Source organism: Gobio gobio (assembly GCF_949357685.1).
Source record: "Gobio gobio genome assembly, chromosome: 2".
NCBI classification, from domain to species: Eukaryota; Metazoa; Chordata; class Actinopteri; order Cypriniformes; family Gobionidae; genus Gobio; species Gobio gobio.
Window position 1 is genome coordinate 49,206,204 of NC_137098.1, and position 23,248 is coordinate 49,229,451.

The 23,248-nt window shown below is 38.2% G+C and overlaps 4 protein-coding genes across 4 annotated transcripts; 1 reads left to right on the top strand and 3 right to left on the bottom strand.

Annotated features, from left to right (window-relative positions):
- Positions 1–4,480: 4,480 nt before the first annotated feature.
- Positions 4,481–5,032, bottom strand: mtbl (metallothionein-B-like). The gene is made up of 3 exons (XM_079843283.1): positions 4,894–5,032; positions 4,723–4,788; positions 4,481–4,629 (listed from the first exon to the last, which is right to left on the bottom strand). The coding sequence occupies exons 1-3, from the start codon at positions 4,916–4,918 to the stop codon at positions 4,526–4,528; spliced, it is 195 nt and encodes a 64-aa protein (XP_079699409.1). The 5' UTR covers positions 4,919–5,032; the 3' UTR covers positions 4,481–4,525.
- Positions 5,033–5,442: 410 nt separating this feature from the next.
- gnao1b (guanine nucleotide binding protein (G protein), alpha activating activity polypeptide O, b) lies at positions 5,443–10,637 on the bottom strand. Its single transcript, XM_079844129.1, has 8 exons — positions 10,274–10,637; positions 10,120–10,162; positions 8,949–9,090; positions 8,301–8,461; positions 8,045–8,173; positions 7,319–7,448; positions 6,909–7,062; positions 5,443–6,826 (listed from the first exon to the last, which is right to left on the bottom strand). The coding sequence occupies exons 1-8, from the start codon at positions 10,389–10,391 to the stop codon at positions 6,639–6,641; spliced, it is 1,065 nt and encodes a 354-aa protein (XP_079700255.1). The 5' UTR covers positions 10,392–10,637; the 3' UTR covers positions 5,443–6,638.
- Positions 10,638–14,910: 4,273 nt separating this feature from the next.
- On the bottom strand, positions 14,911–20,044 carry tradd (tnfrsf1a-associated via death domain). The gene is made up of 6 exons (XM_079810722.1): positions 19,922–20,044; positions 19,426–19,473; positions 19,186–19,339; positions 18,758–19,038; positions 15,596–15,722; positions 14,911–15,441 (listed from the first exon to the last, which is right to left on the bottom strand). Exons 2-6 carry the CDS (start codon positions 19,444–19,446, stop codon positions 15,143–15,145), a joined length of 882 nt encoding a protein of 293 aa, XP_079666848.1. The 5' UTR covers positions 19,447–19,473; positions 19,922–20,044; the 3' UTR covers positions 14,911–15,142.
- fbxl8 (F-box and leucine-rich repeat protein 8) lies at positions 19,624–23,189 on the top strand. The gene is made up of 2 exons (XM_079810721.1): positions 19,624–20,466; positions 21,802–23,189. The coding sequence occupies exons 1-2, from the start codon at positions 20,330–20,332 to the stop codon at positions 22,766–22,768; spliced, it is 1,104 nt and encodes a 367-aa protein (XP_079666847.1). The 5' UTR covers positions 19,624–20,329; the 3' UTR covers positions 22,769–23,189.
- The last annotated feature ends 59 nt before the right edge of the window (positions 23,190–23,248 follow it).

Here is a 23,248-nt window from a genome sequence, read left to right on the forward strand (position 1 = left end):
GAACTGTTATTAACTGACAAATTGAGAAATGTAGGCCTGTTAGTTTTAAAGTTCTACCGTTTTTTTTACATTAAAACACCATTTCCTGTCTTAGTTTATGCTACATACGTTGTTGTTATATAATACTTTTATTGTTACTTTTTATCTCCAACTGTTACTCTTCTGTCCTCCAATTACTATTCAGCATTAAAAGCTCTAGGATTTATTATTATTTTATTGACATTTTGAAGCTATTTATTTTCAAGGTCAGAAAACTAATGAGTTTAACAATTTGATATAACAAAACATCCTTATTTGGATTTATTATGATTATTAAATTAATTTTAAATAATTGATTAATAACTTTATACCTAAAGTTGATGTTCCTGGAAAAAGGTGGTCTTTTTACCTTCATCAAACAGGTCAAATGGAAAATGTACATACAAAACTGCATATATTTTTATAAATGGGGTTCCTCACAGGGGGATCGTCAATTTGGGAGGCCCTTGACATTCATTTTTTTAACCCCCTTGGTCTAGGAGGTAACTAAAGCAGAAAGCACACACCTTACATGCATTCAAATGTTGGTAAGCAGAGACACGAGAACTGTGTGAGAATTCTACAAATTCGTTTTCTGAAGTTTGCAACTTACCATCCCAGCAAACATTATGACGTTTAATGACCGTTGAAAAGACGTCCCTCCGACACGTCCCGTCATGGTTGAAAAATAGTTCCAAAATGAAAGTTGAACGGACGTCTTCGACGTCATCTGGCCGTGAATACCACGTCTTTTCTGCGCGCCCCTGGACGTCTAAATGCGTCGTCTTCTGGATGTTTAAATGTGTCGTCTTCTGGATGTTTAAATGTGTTGCTGCATAATTTAAGTGTGTATATAAAATAATCACACACCCATTGTGTAACATCGTAAAATGCAATCAATTATGTCTTGGTTTTCACATTTTGACAGGTTCTAAAAAGGTTCAAAATCGGTCCAGTCAGACCTGAACGTCCATGAAACGTTTTAATCACGTGTACATCACAAACAAGAACACATTTGTGGACATAAGCAAAAAGAAGCATGTTCTGATTTAGCAAAACATTTTATTTTTTTGAACAGCCACAGATTTTCTTCTTTCATTAATGTTTAACATCCATTAACCAAACTAAAATAACAATTACAAAATACTGAATTATCATTATATAAAGGGATAGTTCACCCAAAAATTAAAATTAATTTACTCACCCTCACGTTTAAAAACTATACATTCCACATTTCTATGTTCTGCTGAACACAAAGATGTTTTAAAATTCTTTTGTAACCAAGCAGGTCTCGCCTCCCATTAACTACCATTGTAGGGAAAAATGATTATGGTAGTTAATGGGAGGTGAGAACTACTTGGTTACAAACATTCTTCAAGGGTCTTTTCTGACCCCAATGGACGTTTGCTCAAATAAAAAGTTCCCTTTGTGCAAATGGCATGAGACTTTGTACGGTTGTCAACACTCTCTAAATCTACAAATAAAAACAATTAATTGGATTGATATCTGTTTTTATGTTCGTGTGACAAAAAAAAGTCACACTCAGGCTGCTTAGAACAAATTTCATCCTCAAAAACAACAGAACATGCATACAGAAATGAAGTGGCACACTTCCAACAATGCATAAAACATCCACAATGCAAAATGATCATGCTCAAACACACACATACAGGAATATTTGTTCAATTTGTTATTGCTGTTCAGTTCATAGCATTTTGATGTTCATGTTGTGTATTGTTTACTCAATATGTAATAACTTAATTTCTGTAAATTTTTGTTCTGTTACAGTTAGTAACTGAAGTGTACATTCAATTTGTAGAATTATAAGAAAATCAGATGTTTGAAATAAAATGATAAATTCTAAAGACTCTGGTTTGATTCTAATCATAATGTAACATTGAAAAAAAATTCAGTACAAAAAAAATACTAAACTTTGACTAAATTAATTAATTTTAATTGTTATAATTGTGATTTCATAACATTTAGATATGAATCCAACTGTAAGATACTTGTGAAAAATGTCTTTCAGTCAGTCACATAGTAAGCAAATAGTGGAGCTTTGCAGCCATTTACTGGTAAAAGTCTTTTTTTTATTATTATTATTATAAAACTGTATTTTCCAAAGGATGGGCAAAAATCTTACACTAAACAATGTCAAATTATCCATGTTATCCCCACGAATGAAAGTTAGAATTTTGGGTCTTTTATAAAGTGAATTTTACATAAACTGATTTTGTGTTTTAATTTATTTATATAAATTTAACAATTATTATAAATTCTCCAAAAACTGCACAGATGTTGAGTAAAAACATTAATAAACATAGTTTATAAAATTACATTTTGTTGCCTGGGGTCTGTGGAGTCCCTCTTAATTCCCAAATTAAGAGGGTTAAACAAGGGTTAGACATCTTTTTGTTCAGCAGAACATAGAAAGGTATACAGGTTTGAAACACGAGGGTGAGTAAATGACAACAATTTTCATTTTTGGGGGAACTATCCCTTAAACACATTAAAGTAGTTATTTTGTTTGTAATTTTTTGTAACCATCACCAACAGCTCTTCCTGGAGAGTGATTCAGGTGTTCTGCCATTGCTGCATCAATCTCAGAGTCCACCTATTCACAGCATCTGAGGGAAGAGAATATATTTATTTTTAAAATAATAGGAAAAATTTGAGGTAAATGACATGCACTTATTTTCAAAATGTATTGCAAAAATGATCTCACAGCTCAATAAAAAATAAATAAAAACATGCAACAAGATGAATGAATCATGAGTTAAACATAAGAAAAATGTAATCAACATGCATTACATTTTATTTTACTCTATAAAAGATGTTCTGCTCTAAATGGGTGTTAGTGGGGGATGGAAGCATTACTTTCTGAAAGAAACTCTCAAAAGGCTACATTAATAGGTTACAGTAATAACTTGTGCTGTATAATTAAACGTGTTTAAGTTGAAAGTAACGTTTAGCCTACTAGCTAATTAGCCAAAACTCAAGTAATTCTCTGTTGACAACGTGGGCCTCATTTCTTTCGGTTCCTTCATGTTAAACAAGTAAAACTCAAGTAAATTTATCAAATACTACAAAATGTACTTACCCAACAGTAGATTTTTAATAATATATCAAACTCTCTCCGCAAGTCCTCTTCTCCTCGTGGTTGTAATGTAGACAGGAACTGGAGAACGGAACGCTATCTCGCGAGATAATCTATAATATCGCGGGATTTTGAAATATCGCTAGATTTATTAATATCTTTTGTTACTACATCTTGGCAGCACAGTTCAAGTCAGACTTAATGGTTATAGGATATATTACTGTTTTACATATGCATAGGCTACATTCCATAAAAATAATAAAAACGAATACATAAAACGGGTTGAAATAATGACTAAAATGCAGTGGGTTCACAATCACTTAACCACACAGAGCACTTTGTGATTTTAAATATATTTAGCCTATATTCAAAATAAATTAAATATAGGCTAAATCTTGTATTTCATAAAGGTTTTTTTATGGGTCTTGACTGGACGTGTACGGGACGTCAGTGGACGTCTATTCACAACCTCTTAAAAACTACTTGGGGCACTTAAATTAATTATTGCAGTATTAACCATGCAAGGTGTAAGCAGCTTCTGCATATTTCACAATGATTTCATAGAGGGTCATCATGGACTATAAATGCACGTGTAAAAGACGTCACCATAGTGACGTCCTCTTACGACGGATTCACAACAGGGTATATATTGAACTACACATAGCTAAAAGTCAAAGTAACTATTATACATGCAACCGGAGAGAACTGTAGACAGGTACAAATGTATCTGAGTGCATTTTTAAGAATGTTCTGTGTTACATACTTTTACCGATTTATGCCGTCCTACCGCGACTATTTTTGGCCAGGGACACGACGTTGCCGTCGGACCAATGTTTGCTGGGATAGGGGTGTCCAATCCTGATCCTGGAGGGCCACTGTCCTGCAAAGTTTAGCTTCAACCCCAATTAAACACACCTGAACCAGCTAATCAAGGTCTTATTAGGCATACTAGAACCTTCCAGACAGGTGTTGAGGAAGTAAGAGCTAAACTCTGCAGGACAGTGGCCCTCCAGGACCGAGTTTGAACACCCCGACATACCGTTATTTTCCGTATTTAGTGTGCATGAGCGCATCCTGTAGGCCACAGTTCCTCAAATCTTACCCTGGAGGTCCAATGCGCTGCAGAGTTTAGCTCCAACCCTAATCAAACTCACCTACCTGTAGTTTTCTAATGAACCTGAAGACATTGATTAGCATGTTCAGGTGTGTTTGATTAGGGTTGGAGCTAAACTCTGCAGCGCATTGGACCTCCAGGGCAAGATTTGAGGAACCCTGCTGGATGAGAAATAAGGTTACAACTCAAAATACATCCATTTTTGCTTATAAATAATCACAACAAAAGCGGGAGTACACGATAGAGTTGCTTTTATTATTAAAGGAGCACAGTGTCACAGCTCATATCATAGCCTTTCATTTGCAGCATCTTGTGTCGCACGATTTCTCCTTGTCCTTGCACGCGCTCTCGCAGCCCTTCGTGCCCTTATTACTGCATTCAGATGGACAAGTGCTGGAACCTACCGGGTCGAAAAGGGGAAAATGTATTAAATTCTGCAGAACGCTGGGTGAAGTGATGTTAAATAATCCAAAGCGCTGGTTATTCGACTCACTTTTCTTGCTATGTGCGCACGCGCAGTTGGTGCATTTGCAGTTCTGCCCGCAGTTACAAGATCCAGCTACAACAGACAAAGGTCTTACATTTCTAGAAGATGCGTGCGAGTCACCGCATTTCTTGCTATAATTAGGCCTACTAATAATATATATTTGGTTTATATACTTACTTTTAGAACAGTCACACTGGTCCATTTTCTCACCTTAATTTCAACGAGTGTATGATGCTTGCTGATGCTGTCTTGGAAAAATCTGTCTGTCTGTCTGGTAGAAATAAATGGAATCGCTCGTTCGTGCGTCACAATCACGTGGTAACGTCATCTGAAGTGCGTGAGCGCGCTGATGGATGAACTTGGGATCTCATGTGGTAGTCATGTGGGCATTAGACAAATATTTAAAAAAAAAAAAAAAAAAAAAGCCAGACATCCCAGCAAACAATTTTGGTTCCCAGAAATTAATAAATATTGAAATAAATTTATTTTGGTTAAAATAAAATAATAAATTAACCGTTTTGAGAAGGTTCTGTGTAGGCTCTCTTTACGTTATTGAAATAACCCTCCCTATGTTTTGGTTATTTAAAATGGTTCGTTAATAACTGACGTTATTTGATCTATTTATGTAACCGCTGTAATTATAATATTTGTAGGCTATATCTGCAAGTTAAAATCAACTAACCACGTTAAAGGAGGGAAAGACAAATCAGTGCACAGCCAGTAGTTGGTGCTAAAGTGTTTTCTTTTTTAATGTAAACATTTCATTGGTCGGTCAGAAGACTAAACCCAGCAGTACAGTGCAGTATTACCCCAAGGGAAGAAAGGAGAACATTCAGTGCACCAAACAAAACAAAACAAAAAAATCATCCACAGCAGAGAAAAAGAGGAGGAAAACGGGAAAAGAAATCTGGGTTAAGTAACAGGTCATGGTTGAATAAAGAGTGTGCATGCATCACACACACGCATATGTACACACTCTCACACGTCATTGGTCATCAGTTGAAGAGAGTGAGATAAAAAGAAGCAATAGCTCATTCGTTCAGTAATTCAGTTATATACGAGTCTGAATTACCGTCTTAATATTTACGTTGTTCTCCATCTAAAGTCTGCAAGCTAGTTTGTTTGTATTCGTAGCCCGACATCGATAGGGTGCACAAAGTGTGGGGGCGATACAAAATATGTAAATACATGCGCTTATAATTATATAAATAAATAAACTACAGAATAAATTTATACAGAAACGAACAGATTTTGAACTATTTGTGCTCATGTTGAGTGAGAATGTTGTCAACATCACACTTTGTAAGAGGCTTCATTAGCTGAAAGGCATTTTACGTCACAGCCTGAAGCCAGTGAGCAGAGACCCAATAAGGGGCGATGCCAGGTCTCAAACAACTTTGGCTTAAGAGCTGCCCCTGGACAACATTCAGTTTCTGAAATGACATTCAGCTCTGCTAAATGATTCACCATATACCTTGCTCTCAGTCACTCCGTTTTTTTACAGACATTTTGGGGTTTTTAAGAAAAGCCTGCAAGAGACACCGATCCTTCGGGTTTTTGAGATCATTTTAGTTTAGGATCACGTCAGCACTTGGAAGTCTCTTACACAGCAGAGAACCTTTGTGTGTTATCACCTGACAAACACTCTCACTCGTTGTGACTGACACTCACACACATGCACTCATGCTTAAAGCATCTATGCCTGGCCAAACACCCGTTTTACACTATACATGCACACCCATACGTTATTTACTCCAGCAATGTACTGACAAACTACAAAAGAAAATAAGGGATACATGTTCTGAACAAAAGACAAAAATTGACAGAGTGAAATGAATTAAGGGAGTGCCTTGGCCAAAGTCACAGGGGTGTCAGTTCAGTCGCTTGTTACCATTTCGAAGGGCAACTAGTGGAGTCGCCGCTCAGTAGAGGCCACAGCCACGCAGGTTATTGGCAATGATGATGTCGGTAACAGCATCAAAGACCACTTGGATGTTTCCTGTGTCTGTAGCACAGGTTAGATGACAGTAGATCTCTTTATTAGGAGAGCGATTCTTACTTTCAAACTGACCCTGTATATACGTTGCCGCGGCTTCAAATGTATTTGGGCCTGTCGGAAAGATGAAGACATGATAATGAGACGTTGATGAAATGAGTTTTTCAATCTGTAAATGTCTTGTATAGATTTGTACCTGTGTATTCTGGGAAGCAGATATTCAGGGGAGATTTTACAATCTTTTCTCCAAAAAGATCCTTCTTATTGAGGAAAAGGATGATGGACGTGTCAACAAAGAACTTATTGTTACATATAGAGTCAAAGAGCATAATAGACTCGTGCATACGGTTCTGCAGAGAAGAGAGAGAAGACACTGAATCAAACATATTTGCACATAATTAGCATAAATAAATACACGTTTTTTTATCAAAAAAAACAACAGGGTTCCTCTGTAATTTGGTGGTTCAAATCAATTTTAGGTTGACCGTAAATGCAAAGATACAAAAAACCCAAGAGTGCTTAAAAGCTAATTTACCATTAAATGTCATAATGTGAGTGTGCAAGCTGTCTAAATGATCAGGTGTAAGTCTGAGTGTAGTAGTTCACCGTGGTCTCATCTTCATGGAGCATTTGGTCGTATCCACTCAGTGCCACACAGAAGATAATGGCTGTCACATCCTCAAAGCAGTGAATCCATTTTTTCCTCTCTGATCTCTGTCCCCCCACATCAAACAGCCTGGGGACGAAACATCACACACTTTCAGGACACATGTGAAGCCATGTACACGCATGTGTGCACACACACAAAACACTATCCAATCAAGTCAAAACTCATAATGCATGTTAAGAAACAAAATAGGTCAACCAACGATATCAGATTTGTAGCATCTAAAAGAGAATGAAAAGAAATATAAAATTTTCAAACAAATAGACAACTGTAAAAACTTCATCATCTGAGTACTGTTTTTTATTCAACAAAATATTCTTTTAGAATTACAATTTCATAATAATAATAATTTTAGAATTTAAAGATATGAGTCAAGTCAGATTTGTATAACACTTTTTTTGTACAGTAAACACTGTTTTAATGCAGCTTTGCAGAAAACTCATATTAACACAATGTCCTATAATTTACACTAAGCACTTTTAGGGCTGGGTGATATGACAATATACAGATATATATATTGATGAACCAGTTGAGATTCAACTCTATATATTTACTAATATTATGCAGATATAAGGTGCCCTAACATGCTTTTAAGATAACAATATAGGAGCACAGTAAATAATATATAATTAATTTACATTATAAATACATAACCTAATAGATACCTAAAGTTAAGGTTCTTGAAGGTGAAATTTGTCTCAACGATGCCAGTAGTTTTGACTCGGGTTCGGAGAATATCCTGTTCAGTGGGGAGGTAATCTGGAGATCCAATGCGCTGCAAACTGTCTAGGTAACTGAAACACAGAGCGCCCGTGTGCATTTTTAAATAACGTATTATGATTTATAGGTTGTTGAACATTACACCTGACAGTGACATGCACCATCTCATTGCATTTTTGTGTTTATAATAGGGGAACTCACTATTGGGCGGAGTCATTAAGCTGATACTCCCGAGAGCGGTTAAAGCAAGCTTGAGTTCCACCATCAGACCACAGACGCATCATGGCCCCCAGCAGTTCTGTTGAGTATGGCTCTGTGTCTTCCATCCGACTGACCACATCAAATACCATCTTAGCATCTGCCTATAAACACGTGCAAAAGGTTATAAGCATCCTATCAAATGCGTGTTGGACACCCACTAAATGTGCACTGCAACGGCAATATTTTTCTAATTTCATGCACTAGGTGTCACTGTAGCCCAGTGCATCATGTGAGAAGGAGGGTGTGGGTAATGCAAGGTGAGGTCAATCACCAGGAAAATCTAATGCAAACATTAAAGAACACTGCAAATCAAAACAAGCGTGCACAGGTACACTAACAGAAGGTGCATTAACTGTTTTGTTCCGCCTCCTTGCATTGTTGCATCAATGTAATTACATTATTAAGAATTAAGGGGTTAGAACAACTTTTAGAGGCAGTAATTGCTTTGAAAATGTTTGAGGACATTTATTGCATCTGAATATTGAAAATAATCTTCTTCTATCACATCACGTGCACTTCATTATCTGTGTAGTGTACGAGTTTTAAAGTCAGTTCACAAGAGGGTGTGCTGCATGTGTGTTAACATACATTTCTGTCCTTGTCTGCGTACTCTATGCCAAGAGATTCCATGGCTTTCAAGATGGCCGCAAGGCTCTGAAGAGTGTTGCTATAGACCACAGGTTTAAACTGCTTTACATCATCTCCGGAGAACCCATCTTCATGGATAATCCTGACGCAAACACACAACAGAGAAAAGCCATTATAGACACTCGCGCACCATACAAACACGACGGGTCAACAGAGCTGACACAATAATGCGCATATATGCGTATGACTGGGGTATGTGGTGGCAAAAGTAGTATGATTAGAGATTATGCAATAATACTGTCTTGCGCTTCTACAGGTTGCACAGCATAAGTTGTTGGTCGCTTTAATATTTTAAACCACAGGTTAAACTGTAACTATGCAATAACTGTATAACTGTAATAAAAAGTTAAAATGTAACTAGTAAGGGTGTATTTAAAACATCAAAATATATTTTAGGTCTGAGATTAAATTGTGTGTGCTTAAAAATACAAAAACTTTGCACTGATGCTGGTGCATTAAAATGATCTGCAAAATTGTATTTTATTTAATTAGGTATTTAATAAAACTGTGCATTTGGTGAAAAAGTGCAATGATTGTAGATCATGTATGGGCATCTGTATTTATGAAAATGTACGGTTAGGTGGCATAGTCCCGGTAAATCCGTTTAATGGGCGCATAACGCTAAACGAGACTGGAGGGATCAAGCACTAAAAGCCACCCATTAAGATTAATACAGAGAAAGATTCTAATGCCTCACCAACTCTCTCTCTCGCTCTCTCTCTCCCTCCCTCTCTCTCGCTCTCTCAAGCACACACAGAGGGCAAAATGAACACAAGGCCCTAATGCATAACATGGCACAATACACAAAAACCGGTCCCTGATTAAAGGCACATGACAAAAACGTGAAACATTAAGGAACTTTAGAGGCCAGGTCGGCAGAAAAAAACGGCAGGGCACACGCGCACTCTCGAGCTTCACTGCACACATGCGACTGACATACACACTCAATCACTCAGCGCTGTCTCTTGGGGTAAGCTTGTGTTTCAGCACTACCACACAATGAACAGCGCGAGACAAACAGTCCCCAACCTTTAATCGCCCATAAACATGGCGGAACCGACCAGAAAAGGCACAAAATCACTGAGAATGTTAAAAAAAACCCCGCACTTACTTCATCTGTTTGACGATGGTGCTCTTCCCCGACTCCCCTCCGCCTGCGGAGACACAGGCTGTGTCAGTGGTGTCACACACATACACACACTTACCTGCAGCATCCTTATACAATGCACTCATCACAAAGGGGCCAGTGAACCCTCACGACTTACCCAGCAGCAGTAATTTGACTTCTCGGGCTGCGCTTAATCCGTCTTCCTTCAGGTTTTTCTCGATCGCTCTGCTCCGGTCCAGAGCCGCGCGCTCCTCTGCACTTAACGTGCATCCCATTGCAAGACCGGGAGTCGGGACGCGCGAGAGCTGAATCCTAAATATCGGTCTCTGTCCCAAACTCTCTCCTTTCTCGCTTGCTCAGGCTTGCCGATTGTAGCTAAAGCATCCACGCCGAATTGAGGTCAGGAACAGGCTCACACTCCGGCCTCTTGATTGGGAGGAGGTCGTCCTGCTCGCGCTCCGGATCGCGGGTGTCTATTGGGCGGCGGCAGTGACAGCCTGCACGAGCTCGTCTCATCCTGTAGTTCCCTCCTCAATCGCGAGGGGCAAACCCCTCTCATCGCGCTGACGTCACAGAAGGAGCAGGGCTCGGGAACATCTGTTTTGTGGCAGTCGAAATAAAAAGCACCGAGGTTGCTTGATATGTTTGTATACATATTGGATATGTCTCACGGTTTTGCAGACGTTTTATTTATTTTACGTAATTGTGTATGTTTTGTGGTATTAACTACTGCAGGCATGTTTATGTATTGTGCAATATGCAGAGCCTTCCTGTAGGGTGGCTGTCTCAGTATGGTAATATGGGTGCCATGTTTGGATGTTTCTAATATTTTGTATTTCAATACAATTGTTTTTTTGCATTGCTTTGTTTTCAATAATTTTGTGGAGTGATTCTTATTAAGAGCTTAATTTATTTTATACAATTATTATTAATTTTCATTTAAAATGGTTAATAGAACAATTAGGTTATTTTCCCAGGCTATTAAGTTATTACAGATTGGAAACAGTTCCAGTCCTTTAATTTGACTGGCTCTGAGCTGGGTTTCTTGTCCAGTCACATATTCCATTCCAGACTGGCTTTTAGTCTGTGCATCACTTAGGCTCTGACACGCAAAAACGAAATGCTTTAGCTTTGCTCAGAACTTTCTTCATTTGGCGGAAATATTCAAACAAAGTGGGTAATTTTTGTCTGAAAAATAAGTTAAATTACTTGTCTACAGAACGTGTATAAATGCAATATTACTGTCAAAATTGTGTGTGTGACTCTTACTGTGATTTTTGCTTAAATGGCTAGTTCACCCAAAAATGAAAATTCTGTCATCATTTACTTGTTCTCAAGTTGTTACAAACCTGTATACACTTCTTTCTTCTGCTGAAAACAAAAGAAGATTTTGAAGAATGTCATTATTTTCCCCCCATACTATGGAAGTCAATTCTATTCTTCAAAATATCTTCTTTTGTGTTCAGCAGAAGAAAGAAATTCATACAGGTTTGGAACAACTTGAGAACAAGTAAATGATGACAGAATTTTCACTATCCCTTTAAATGCACCAACACAATGATGGCACACATAATACATACTTATTATTACATACACTCACCTAAAGGATTATTAGGAACACCTGTTCAATTTCTCATTAATGCAATTATCTAATCAACCAATCACATGGCTGTTGCTTCAATGCATTTAGTGGTGTGGTCCTGGTCAAGACAATCTCCTGAACTCCAAACTGAATGTCAAAATGGGAAAGAAAGGTTATTTAAGCAATTTTGAGCGTGGCATGGTTGTTGGTGTCAGACGGGCCGGTCTGAGTATTTCACAATCTGCTCAGTTACTGAGATTTTCACGCACAACCATTTCTAGGGTTTACAAAGAATGGTGTGAAAAGGGAAAAACATCCAGTATTCGGCAGTCCTGTGGGCGAAAATGCCTTGTTGATGCTAGAGGTCAGAGGAGAATGGGCCGACTGATTCAAGCTGATAGAAGAGCAACTTTGACTGAAATAACCACTCGTTACAACCGAGGTATGCAGCAAAGCATTTGTGAAGCCACAACACGCATAACCTTGAGGCGGATGGGCTACAACAGCAGAAGACCCCACCGGGTACCACTCATCTCCACTACAAATAGGAAAAAGAGGCTACAATTTGCACAAGCTCACCAAAATTGGACAGTTGAAGAATGGAAAAATGTTGCCTGGTCTGATGAGTCTCGATTTCTGTTGAGACATTCAGATGGTAGAGTCAGAATTTGGCGTAAACAGAATGAGAACATGGATCCATCATGCCTTGTTACCACTGTGCAGGCTGGTGGTGGTGGTGTAATGGTGTGGGGGATGTTTTCTTGGCACACTTTAGGCCCCTTAGTGCCAATAGAGTCACCAGATCTCAACCCAATAGAGCATCTTTGGGATGTGGTGGAACGGGATCTTCGTGCCCTAGATGTGCATCCCACGAATCTCCATCAACTGCAAGATGCTATCCTATCAATATGGGCCAACATTTCTAAAGAATGCTTTCAGCACCTTGTTGAATCAATGCCACGTAGAATTGAGGCAATTCTGAAGGCGAAAGGGGGTCAAACACAGTATTAGTATGGTGTTCCTATTTAGGTGAGTGTATTTGTATATGAGAGCTTCAAAAATTTCTATATCACAAAAAAAAAAAAAATGTGTTGCAGAATTTCATTATATAAAAGAATTAAAAGATTCCTGTGATCTTCTCTAATGCCTCACCCTTTTGATCAGTCATTCAATAACTCTAATTTGTGCAGTGATGGTTTAAACATTACATTCACATTTACCCAATTGGAAGATGCTTTAAACAACTTAAAGTGCATTCAAGGTAAACATTTCAAAAGCTTATGTTTTCCCGGGGATCCAAACCCATGACCTTGGTGTTGCAAGTGCCACGTTCTACAAGTTTGAGGCCTAAAAAAGCATCCACACCACTGGAGCACAGATATTCAAATATAATAAAAATGTTCACCCCCACACTCTCGCAGTCTTACAGCTCTAAAAGATTTCTGTGGATTTCTCTAATACCTAACCCCTGGCATATGAGCCAGATGTTCTGCTGCTGGATTTCAACACATAATAATACTTTAAGAGTTTGTGCTTCGGCAACTGTTATATGGGTGAAATGCTTTGAAATATGAGATCACTCAGTGAGTTTTTAAAATCTACTAGTGCAAATCTCTGGAAATCATGACTTTAAAATAAATGCCTGCACATGCGTAATCATTTCACACTAAGAAACTGTGCTATTCTTTTGGTTTATCGGGGAGACTGTCACTCTTTGCAAGATGAATAAAGTGCATTTTAATACTGTGAAACATATACAAAATGCACAGATACAAAATGCATAGACCTCTAGGTAAAGATGAATATCTGATTCTTTGAAATGTGCCAGTGGGGAGGGGAGAATGTAATACATAACTTTAGTTTTGATTTCATGCCAATCCCAGACCCAACTGCATAGGACTATTCACTGTCTGAACACACCAGTGGCACACACACAGGTCACTCTGATGGATTACTTTACTAAGTTAAGAGCAATATCGAGCCACATAACCTGCTTAACATGCTTTTATCATTATTACCAGGATGGAGACAAAATCACAGACCCTCCTCCATAAGCTGTAACGTCACAAGTATGTTGAAATCATTACATAATCAAATCTGAGTAGTGTTTATATTTTGAGAGAAATAAACTATGGAAATCTCTACATTTCTTGCTAAATGAAATCCTAAATAAAAACATTTAACAAAACGTGACCGGACACGTAACAGCAGAACCGTTCAGTAACATTTTCTCTGGTATTTAATCGCCAGGTTTTTCGTAGATGAAAATGTTAGATTTCACTCTAGAAAACGATGAGAGGCTTCTAAATCCCCATAACTAAAATGAATATGATCTTTTAACCATGTAATACTTTAATGGCAGGTCTGCGTAATGCTTTAATGGAGAAAGGCCTCATCCATTTCATTAATCTGACCGCCCTCAATAGATACCATTAAGCTAAAATTAATTTCTAAGAATAATGGCATCTCATAGCGTATTAGAATACAATCAGATCCAGATGTTGACTTTTTCCATTTGTGCAATTTTTTTAAACTAATGACACAACTTCATTACACCTACACCTTTTTCTCAGATCAGGGGGGTTGATCAGTATTTATATCAGTAAGGTTGGTGTTTATTTATAGAACTGCAGAATATTGATTTTAGGATTGCATTTCTGAAAGCAATATACATTCCACAAGGGTTCTTTAATAATGCCTCATCTCATATTTATCCTTCCTAGTCTTTAACAAAAAATAGATCAATATAGGTGACCTATACTCAGTGGACCAGTTTTATAATCAGATTAAGCATGCTTTTGAACTAGAAAGCAGTTTATTTAGAAACATTATTATGAAAGTAATCTATAGTTCAGCAATATCCTTAATATGCATAACAGGAATTTGGTCCTCACAATTCAATTTTTAAAGTGGTGTCAAGCTCTGTGTTTCCAGTTGTGTTTAACGTACGAGTGATTTGATGTATTGTACAGATTAAAAGTCAATCTATATAACCATATCCTGCTACAGTAAGTAGTAAGTGCCTTCCAACAATAATACTGCTCCCTTCAATACTGAGGGCAACTCAAAGTTCTGGAAGTTAAAGTGATGCTGTTTTTAGCATCTTCAGTTTGTTGCTCTTATGCACAGAATGACTAAGATGCAACTTTTTCCTGACCCAATAAAGATGTAGACAGGACAATGTGGAGACAGATCTGGAAGTACGCATGAAATATGCACGAAAAACCCTTTATTTAAAATGCATTTCATTTTGGGCAGATGACAGGTGATTGTGAAACAATTTCAAGTAGGATACGGATAGAAATTATAAGGTCATGATTAAAAAAAAAAATCTAAATTCACAAAAATGAGAGTGCACACTCTTCAAATGTAGCTATATATCTTGGTAACAGTCACATGTACAAAAACAACACATACACAACATTCATTCACTCTCTTACAGTCTCAATCTCGTGGCTGAATGCCCAACATGATTTCTGCCATGCTGGTCAATTTTGTCTCCTCTAGTGCACTGATAAGACGGCTCAGTTTGGCACTCCTGCCCTCTGATTGGATGAAACGTCCAAGCAGTTGATAGGCCTGTTCATAAAGCCCTTCCCTCTCGTACTCATAGGCCAGATTGTCGATAGCAGGGCCTTTTAGGGCACGGCAGTTCTTTTGTAAAGCCCGTCCCACTCGTTTCCAATCCCGTCCCACATGAGCAGCAAACCGTTGCTGGTCTGCTGAAGTCAAAGGCCTGTCGTCTGAGAGCATAAGGACGGAGGAGAAAAAAATATTTCAAACATTTTGAATGTGAAAACTAGCCTGCGATCATAGAAATACACATTTAAAATGTTTAAACAAAAGCTATACACTTAGTAATGCATCATCACATACATTGAAATGCGTAAAACTCACCAAAAACTCTTTTCTGAAACAGAAAGCAGTTTCTGGGCAGCTCCTGTGGCGGTTGACTGGGAGGACCGTAGCTGTTCTGCAGCTGCTGCTCCAGCTGTGTGACCTCATCATCTCGCAAACGCACAGGCTACAACAACAACAGTCATCAGTCAATTCAACAAAAAGTTTCTGAAGCATTTTCTTTTTTACATCCATAGAAGGTAAGGCTCCCCCTGAAGCCTGTCAGTTCAAACTAAGAAAAGAGATTTAATTCAATTCCACTGGGAGCTTCACAATAATATTATATTCTCTCGCTGTTTTCATCAGAGCAAGACTGATACTTCATACTGGTTCAGATACCAGCACCCTTCTACTGAAAAGATGTTTGCAGACACAAAGTCCATGATGATATCAGGAAAGAGAAGGACGGCTTTACAGAGCCATACACTTAATATTCAGCAATATTATATGACTGCACTGACACTATCGGATGAGAACTGAACTGAGCTGGATGATGACATCACTGAACTCATTCCATAATTGATGAACTTTAAACAATTATTGAACACGATCAACACTTCACTGTTTTCAACTGAACAATGACACTATTGTCTTTCTAGAGCTGCTTTACTGCAGAACTGAATTCTGTTCGTGTCACTGATCATTATTTATCTGTTTAACACTATAACACTGCTTTGAAACTAAGTGTATTGCGCTATATAAATAAAGGTGACTTGGCTCATGAGAAGCCCAACAGAACGTCTTCACAAGTCACTTTGTCAAAAGTCAAACCGAATTCACTTTAGTGGTGTTTTTTTTTTGTGTGTGTTTGTCATTTGTTTGTTTGTTTTCAGCAACAAACTCTGAAATTTCTGTCGGACAACAAGCATTTCTGATTTTATATTAGTGAAATGTAAAATTGGGAAGGAAAAGGTTTGACAAAACCCTAGTGGTTAATTATTTTTGTCAAATGTTTACTTGCAGGCGAGTCTGAAAAATTAAAGGCCCACTGAAGTGCCTCGAAACGCACAGCATTATTCAATGTGTTGACATAATTTCCAGCTGTTAAAAGCTCCTCCCCTTTTTTGAAACAGCCAATAGCGTTTCGTTAATACCACAGTTTGACTAGAGCCTTTCAGTTTGGTAAAGCCAGAGTTTCCTCCTAATCTCTAACCGTTTATCATCATATTCTCCTCCATATCGCTTTGAAATACAGCATTCTGTGCAGAATTGAGTGTCTCTAGTCAACGGCTCTGGTCTAGATTATGTGTGTGGCTGCGGCGGTGCGCGAGAAAGTAACGTGAAACCAGACTTCATTTACCTCAACTGAAAGCATATTTACACAGTCTGAATCGTTTCCTATCGCATATATAGTGCGCTATGTGCCATTCACCATGTGGAAAATAGAAAATGTGTGAACAGCTGACCGATTTCAGCCGCAGCTTCAGCATCTATTTATAGTGTAGGGGGCGGGCGCTTCAGATTCTAGAGACCATTTGATTGGACAGAAGATGTGATGAGAAGATGAAGTCTGCGATGATGTCATCTGTGATTCATTTTAACAGAAGTGAGAGACTGTAAGTTTTGAATGCTTATATCTCCTAAATGCTAATTTTGTCATTGTTTTGGAACATAACAGTTTATTCATAACCTTAAGGCTGACATAGTCATACTAAAAGGTAAACAACTTTAAGAGCAAAGAACGATTTCACTTCAACTGTGCGAAATTTAAATACTAAAACGGATTCATAGTTCCGTTTTGACAGGGCTGCAGACAGTCTAAATACAAATTATAAAAATGAAACCACATAATTGTAGATAGATTGATAGTATTGCAAGATAAATATGCTTATTGACTTTTAAAAAGCAGGAAAAAATGCTTCCCATGCCTTTTGTTGTTGACATCAAGTCAAGCAAGTGCGCCCAATTAAACTCTACAGCACAAATTAAGCTTTGTAGAAGTTGCCAGCACATGACAGTTGTGTGACATCCATTTATCCTCAAAAACACTGCAGTGAAGAGCATTGATTAGAAAAAAATTATATTTAACCTATATTTTTGTTGGGTCACACTTTAGATTAGGGCCAAATTTTTACTGCTAACTATTAACTATGACTTTTGCCCCAAACTCCTAATTATTGATCATTTTAATAAGCTAGTTGTTCTGTTTAGGTATTGGGTAGGAATTGCAGGAACATGCATAATAAGGCTTTAATATGTGCTTTATAAGTACTAATAACAGCCAATATCCTAGTAATATACATGCTAATAAGCAACTAGTTAATAGTGAGAACTGGACCCTAAACTAAAGTGTTACCTTTAGTTGTATTCGTGTTAATAATACATTTCAATGTTTGATTGCATGTCAATCTGGTTTTGTGTTAGATCTCCACTTTATGTCCAAAGTGAAATCAAGGTACTGAACCTACAGCCAAGAATCACTGCACCAAATCAAAGCTTTTTTGTTGTTTTCACCGTCATTGAAACATATTACAATACTGTTGCAAATTAATAATTAAAATAATTCTAAATGTTAAATTTGCTGACACCACACAGTTGTTTTCACCACCAAATTTACCACACAACCAGAGTAAACTGGTTTAAGAACAGTACATACGTTTTAACATTCATGTTATTTTGTATCGGAAACGGGACAGAGGCAGCAGTTTGAAACATGCTTATATAACCAAATCAACTTATCTTCGATCTATGAACCTGTAGTTTCTTCTCAGAGCTGAAAATGTCAAGAACATGCTCAATTAAAATTGTGCTATCTTTATTGAAGCTGTGAATTTCCTAGCAATGTCAGAGGCACATAAAGCCCTTCCTGATTTGGGGAATTACCAGCACCATTTACAATAATGACCTTTTGGCCTAAATATGAACTTTAACTAAATATGAATCATCCTGAAATTTCTTAGGAAATCCCTACTCAAGACTTGCATGCACGCACATGCACATACGTAATAATGCATGCACATACGTAATAATTTCACAATTAAAAACAGTTATTCTATGGGTTTATCAGGGACACTGTCCATGTGTACACTGAAGAATAAAGTGCATTTTAACATTGTGAATGTTTGTGACGCAGAATGGAAAATTCCAATTAGCTGCTTGTAAAAGTACAAACTGGTATAAAGCTATGCTGGCGGTCATATCAGCATGAACATACACACGTACCTGTGATTGGCGTATGTACTCCAGACAGATCTCTAGGTCCTGAAGGTTTTGGTCCAGCGTATGTATTCCTGCTTTGAGCTGTGTTTCCGTGACAACCCCATCAAGAAGAGTAAGAAGGCGTGAGGCATGCTGGGACAGAAACTGAGCAAGCGAACCACATGCATAGCTCTCCAGGAATCGCTGACATGGAGGCACTGACATAAATTTAAGTTCCACCCCAAGGAAGGGATCAGCATCGTGCAGTTTTAGGATTTCATACCCCTCCAGTCCACCAACAGAATCTGGATCAAATACAATTAGAATTGTATCATTTGCAACCCAAATACATTTTTAAACCTACTGTAAACATAAAGAGTCATACTCCTTTAATTCCGGTATAATTTAATTAACTTGATGTGTACTTGGTGGCCACTACTATCAACTCTTACCTGTAAGGGTGAGTTTAATAACCTTGAACACACTGAATTTCCCTTGTTCGTTTTTGTAAAGCGATAGAAGGTTGTGTTCTGGACTGCTACACCCCAGGAAGAGTACAGCACACCCTGAAAACTCTCGATCATTGGCATTGTTGTCATTTAACCTCTGCAGGTGAAGATGAAATCATTCACACACATTGTTAATTCACATACAACAACATCTGGACAGACACAAAAGTAAACACAATGTACCTTAGTGTCTATACTGTCCATCTTCTGATCAAACTCTTGTCTGAAGTGCTGTAAATGTGAACAAATTAGTTTGTACAACAGACAAAGAAATTGTGAAAGCAAAGCAGAATTCCTTGAAGATCTAATTAGACTATCACAAAAACACACTATTTTGTGTTTCCAGCATATGTAACCACTTCCTTATGAGGTTGTGAGCTCAATTGTCGACAGTGTTTAATAAATGGGGTCAGACGTTGGTGATTGCTAGATATGCGATGCACATGTTTACAGGTAATGTGATGCGTCAAAACTAACTTCTTCCTTTTTACATTTTTGAGAGATCAATGGATAAAACATATACAAAAGCTCGCTCGCACGACTCGAGGCTTTTATTTTTGTATACATTTACTGTTCACGTGAACAAAAGTTTAACATAACACAATCCTACTTTAAATCAACCGATTTACATAGCGAATATGAAACCTGCGCTTTGATATATACATTACTTGTTACTTACACGATTTGGACAACGATTTGGTGAACTTTGTCTGACTGATAAGGAAGTCTAAACAGGCCTGCAAACATTCACGAAGGAAACTTTCGAGGTGTCGATGCACTATCTTGGCCGCTCTTAAGACACACCCACTATAATATCCAAGGGTCTGATTGGCCAGGTGTCTCGCGCATTCTATGATGATTGGCTAAAAGCTCCACATCTGGTTTCACCGATGTGTTTAACAACGGAACTCGTGACGCAGGAGGAAGTACTGAAGTTTCAGAACGCTTTTTTTCAGAAGTCTGACAGACATGCAGACAGCAGAGTCATCACGAACTGTCCTGGATTAAGATTTTTTGTTCTGATATCACATAACCTTTTTGTACGCGTATTTTAACGGCCGGCTGACTGGGCTTGAATGGGAATGGAATGGATCTGCCAGAAGAGATCCTTGCACATATTTTTTCTTTCCTGCCTTTACAGGACAAATGCAAAGCATTTGCTGTTTGTAAGGCTTGGTCTAATATCATGTCACATCCAAGCTCATGGAAAGATACTGAAGTCAGGTAAGAATCCATGAGATACAAGGAAACCCTCCCAGAAAAACATTTTATCACGAAGATGTTGCTAATTCTTATCTTTGGAGACGTAATGGAGATCTTAATTATATTGCATGTATCAACTTTGTCTCACTTGTTTCTCCTAAGAATTCTTAGGAGAAATAAAAGTACATCCAGAGTTGACCTTGTAAATAGAAATATAACCCTAAATTTAAATAAATATAATTTGATGTGAAATGTTTGAATTTATATTAAAATGTCTTTTGATTGCAGACTGATATCTTGGGAAAAACAGAGCACAGTTTGAGATATTGTTGGGATCTTCTGAAATTGTAGAGGAGGCCAGTGTAATATTTCTGGGGTGTGAGAACATTTGAGAAGCAGGTGACTTAAAGGGTTAGTTCACCCAAAAATGAAAATTCTGTCATTAATTACTTACCCTCATGTCGTTCGACACCCGTAAGACCTCCGTTCATCTTTGGAACACAAATGAAGATATTTTAGTTGAAATCTGATGGCTCAGAAAGGCCACCTTTGGCACAATGCACTTTACACTCTCAAGACCCATAAAAGGTACTAAAGACGTCGTTACAAAGTCCATCTCACTACAGTGGTTCTACAATAACTTTATGAATCAACGGAAACAGTTTTTGTGCACACAAAAAAACCTAAATAACGACTTATATAGTGATGACCGATTTCAAAACACTGCATCATAAAGCGTAATGAATCAGCGAGTTGAATCATGATTCGGATCGCGTGTCAAACCGCCAAACTGCTGAAATCACCTGACTTTGGCGATTCAAACCGCTGAATCAACACACTGATTAATTTTCGAAGCTTCATGATGCAGTTTTGAAATCGGTCATCACTATAGAAGTCGTTATTTAGGGTTTTTTTGCGCACAAAAACTATTCTCGCCGATTCATAAAGTTATTTTAGAACCACTGTAGTGAGATGGACTTTGTAACGACGTCTTTATTACCTTTTATGGGTCTTGAGAGTGTAAAGTGCATTGTGCCAAAGGTGGCCTTTCTTTCAACTAAAATATCTTCATTTGTGTTCCAAAGATGAACGGAGGTCTTACGGGTGTCGAACGACATGAGGGTAAGTAATTAATGACAGAATTTTCATTTTTGGGTGAACTAACCCTTTAAGTAAAAGTCTCAAATAATATTCTAATTGGCTGTCTTGGAGAAACAATTTACTGATTGAAGAGATCTCTTATGGCCTCATATTTGACCAAATGAACTGCAACTCAGACTTGTCATATTAATAACAAAAACAACACTGAGATGTTGCCTGCCTTGCTGTGTTTTACATATTTTATCTCTGTCTTAGGTGTGAGTCAGGAACCAGTGTCCCTGACAGATATTCTGCTCTTCTGCCACTGGTCAGGAATTTGAAACTGATTATGAGTCTGACCGATCCAGCCAATCGCAAAACAGCACTGTGGGTGCTGCGGCAGGCAGTTGCCAGAGGTGATGGGCGGCTGGACGGACTTTCCATCTGTTGTGTGGGGAACACACCCCTCTTTTATGCTGGTCAGGACCTGCAGCAAGGCTTAGTGGACATACTGACGAATGGGTCGTCCCTAACCGCGCTTGACCTAAAGGGTGTACCCTTCACTCTCAGCGACTCCTTCGTCAGGAGCGTTGCCATGCTTTGCCCTGCTCTGCTAAGTCTTTACATCAACAATCATTCTCTGGTGTGTGGCATCAACGCAGAGACACTAAGGCAAGTGCTGAAGTGTTGTCGGTCACTCAATGTTCTTGGAGTTTTTCAGGCTAGTCTATCCCAAGACGTCTTTAAAGATCTCATGTTGCCAGAACGACCAGCATTAAAGAAACTAGAGCTCCGTTGCGAACGCACAGTCAAATACACCCTGCCTCTCTGTGACCAGATATGGTTAGAGTTAAAACTGAGACACCCACATCTCTGGGTGGAACTTGAGCTGGACCACACCCTGCCCGAATTGCACGTGCCAGGAGTACTGCAGCCCAGCATCCCTGTTCGATGTCTTCGGCTGCTTACTTGGACATTGCTGCTGAATGAGGTTCAGATAGTCGGGGAGAGTTACGCAAGCACGCTGGAGGTTCTGGAGCTGCAGACGACCGCGTCTCCTGAACTAAACTCTGCGCTGATAGCTTTAGCGAAGCAGTGCGTCAAGCTCCTAGAGGTTCACTGTTATTGTGTGGTCTCGCAAGAAGTGATAACAGCGTTCATCACAAACTGTCCAAGTCTCTACAGATACACACTCAAAACACACAAAGAGCCTCACCCCTGGACCTGTACAAAACTTAAGTAATGCTCTCAAGCACTCTTTGCACATGTTTAGATAGTGCTTAGTGTATGAATTACACTATGTACCCTACTGGCTTGTGAATTAATTTTATACGGTTATTTTGTCAATTAACATCAGTCTGATATCTGATAGCCCCTTCAAGTGCATACTTAAAGCTGTTGCAATTTAGTGCATGAAGTGTCCAACATTCCCCACTTTGGTTTTCACTTTGGCATCATTCAGGCATTTAAGTGTACTTTTTCTTTTTGGAATTTTCAGTGTGAACACACTACTTGCACTATTTACTTAAAATGCATTGAATAGTGCACAAGCAAGCACATTGGGATGCACAGAGTCTTTTGTACAGGGCGTTCTGAAAGTCGAAGATCACATTGACATTTTTTCATTTATATCTGGAAATAAAGTTATGATTTGAAAGCATTTCAAACAAAGTACTATTTTTTTCTCAAATTATGCTGGAGAACACGATCATCAGGTTTTGTT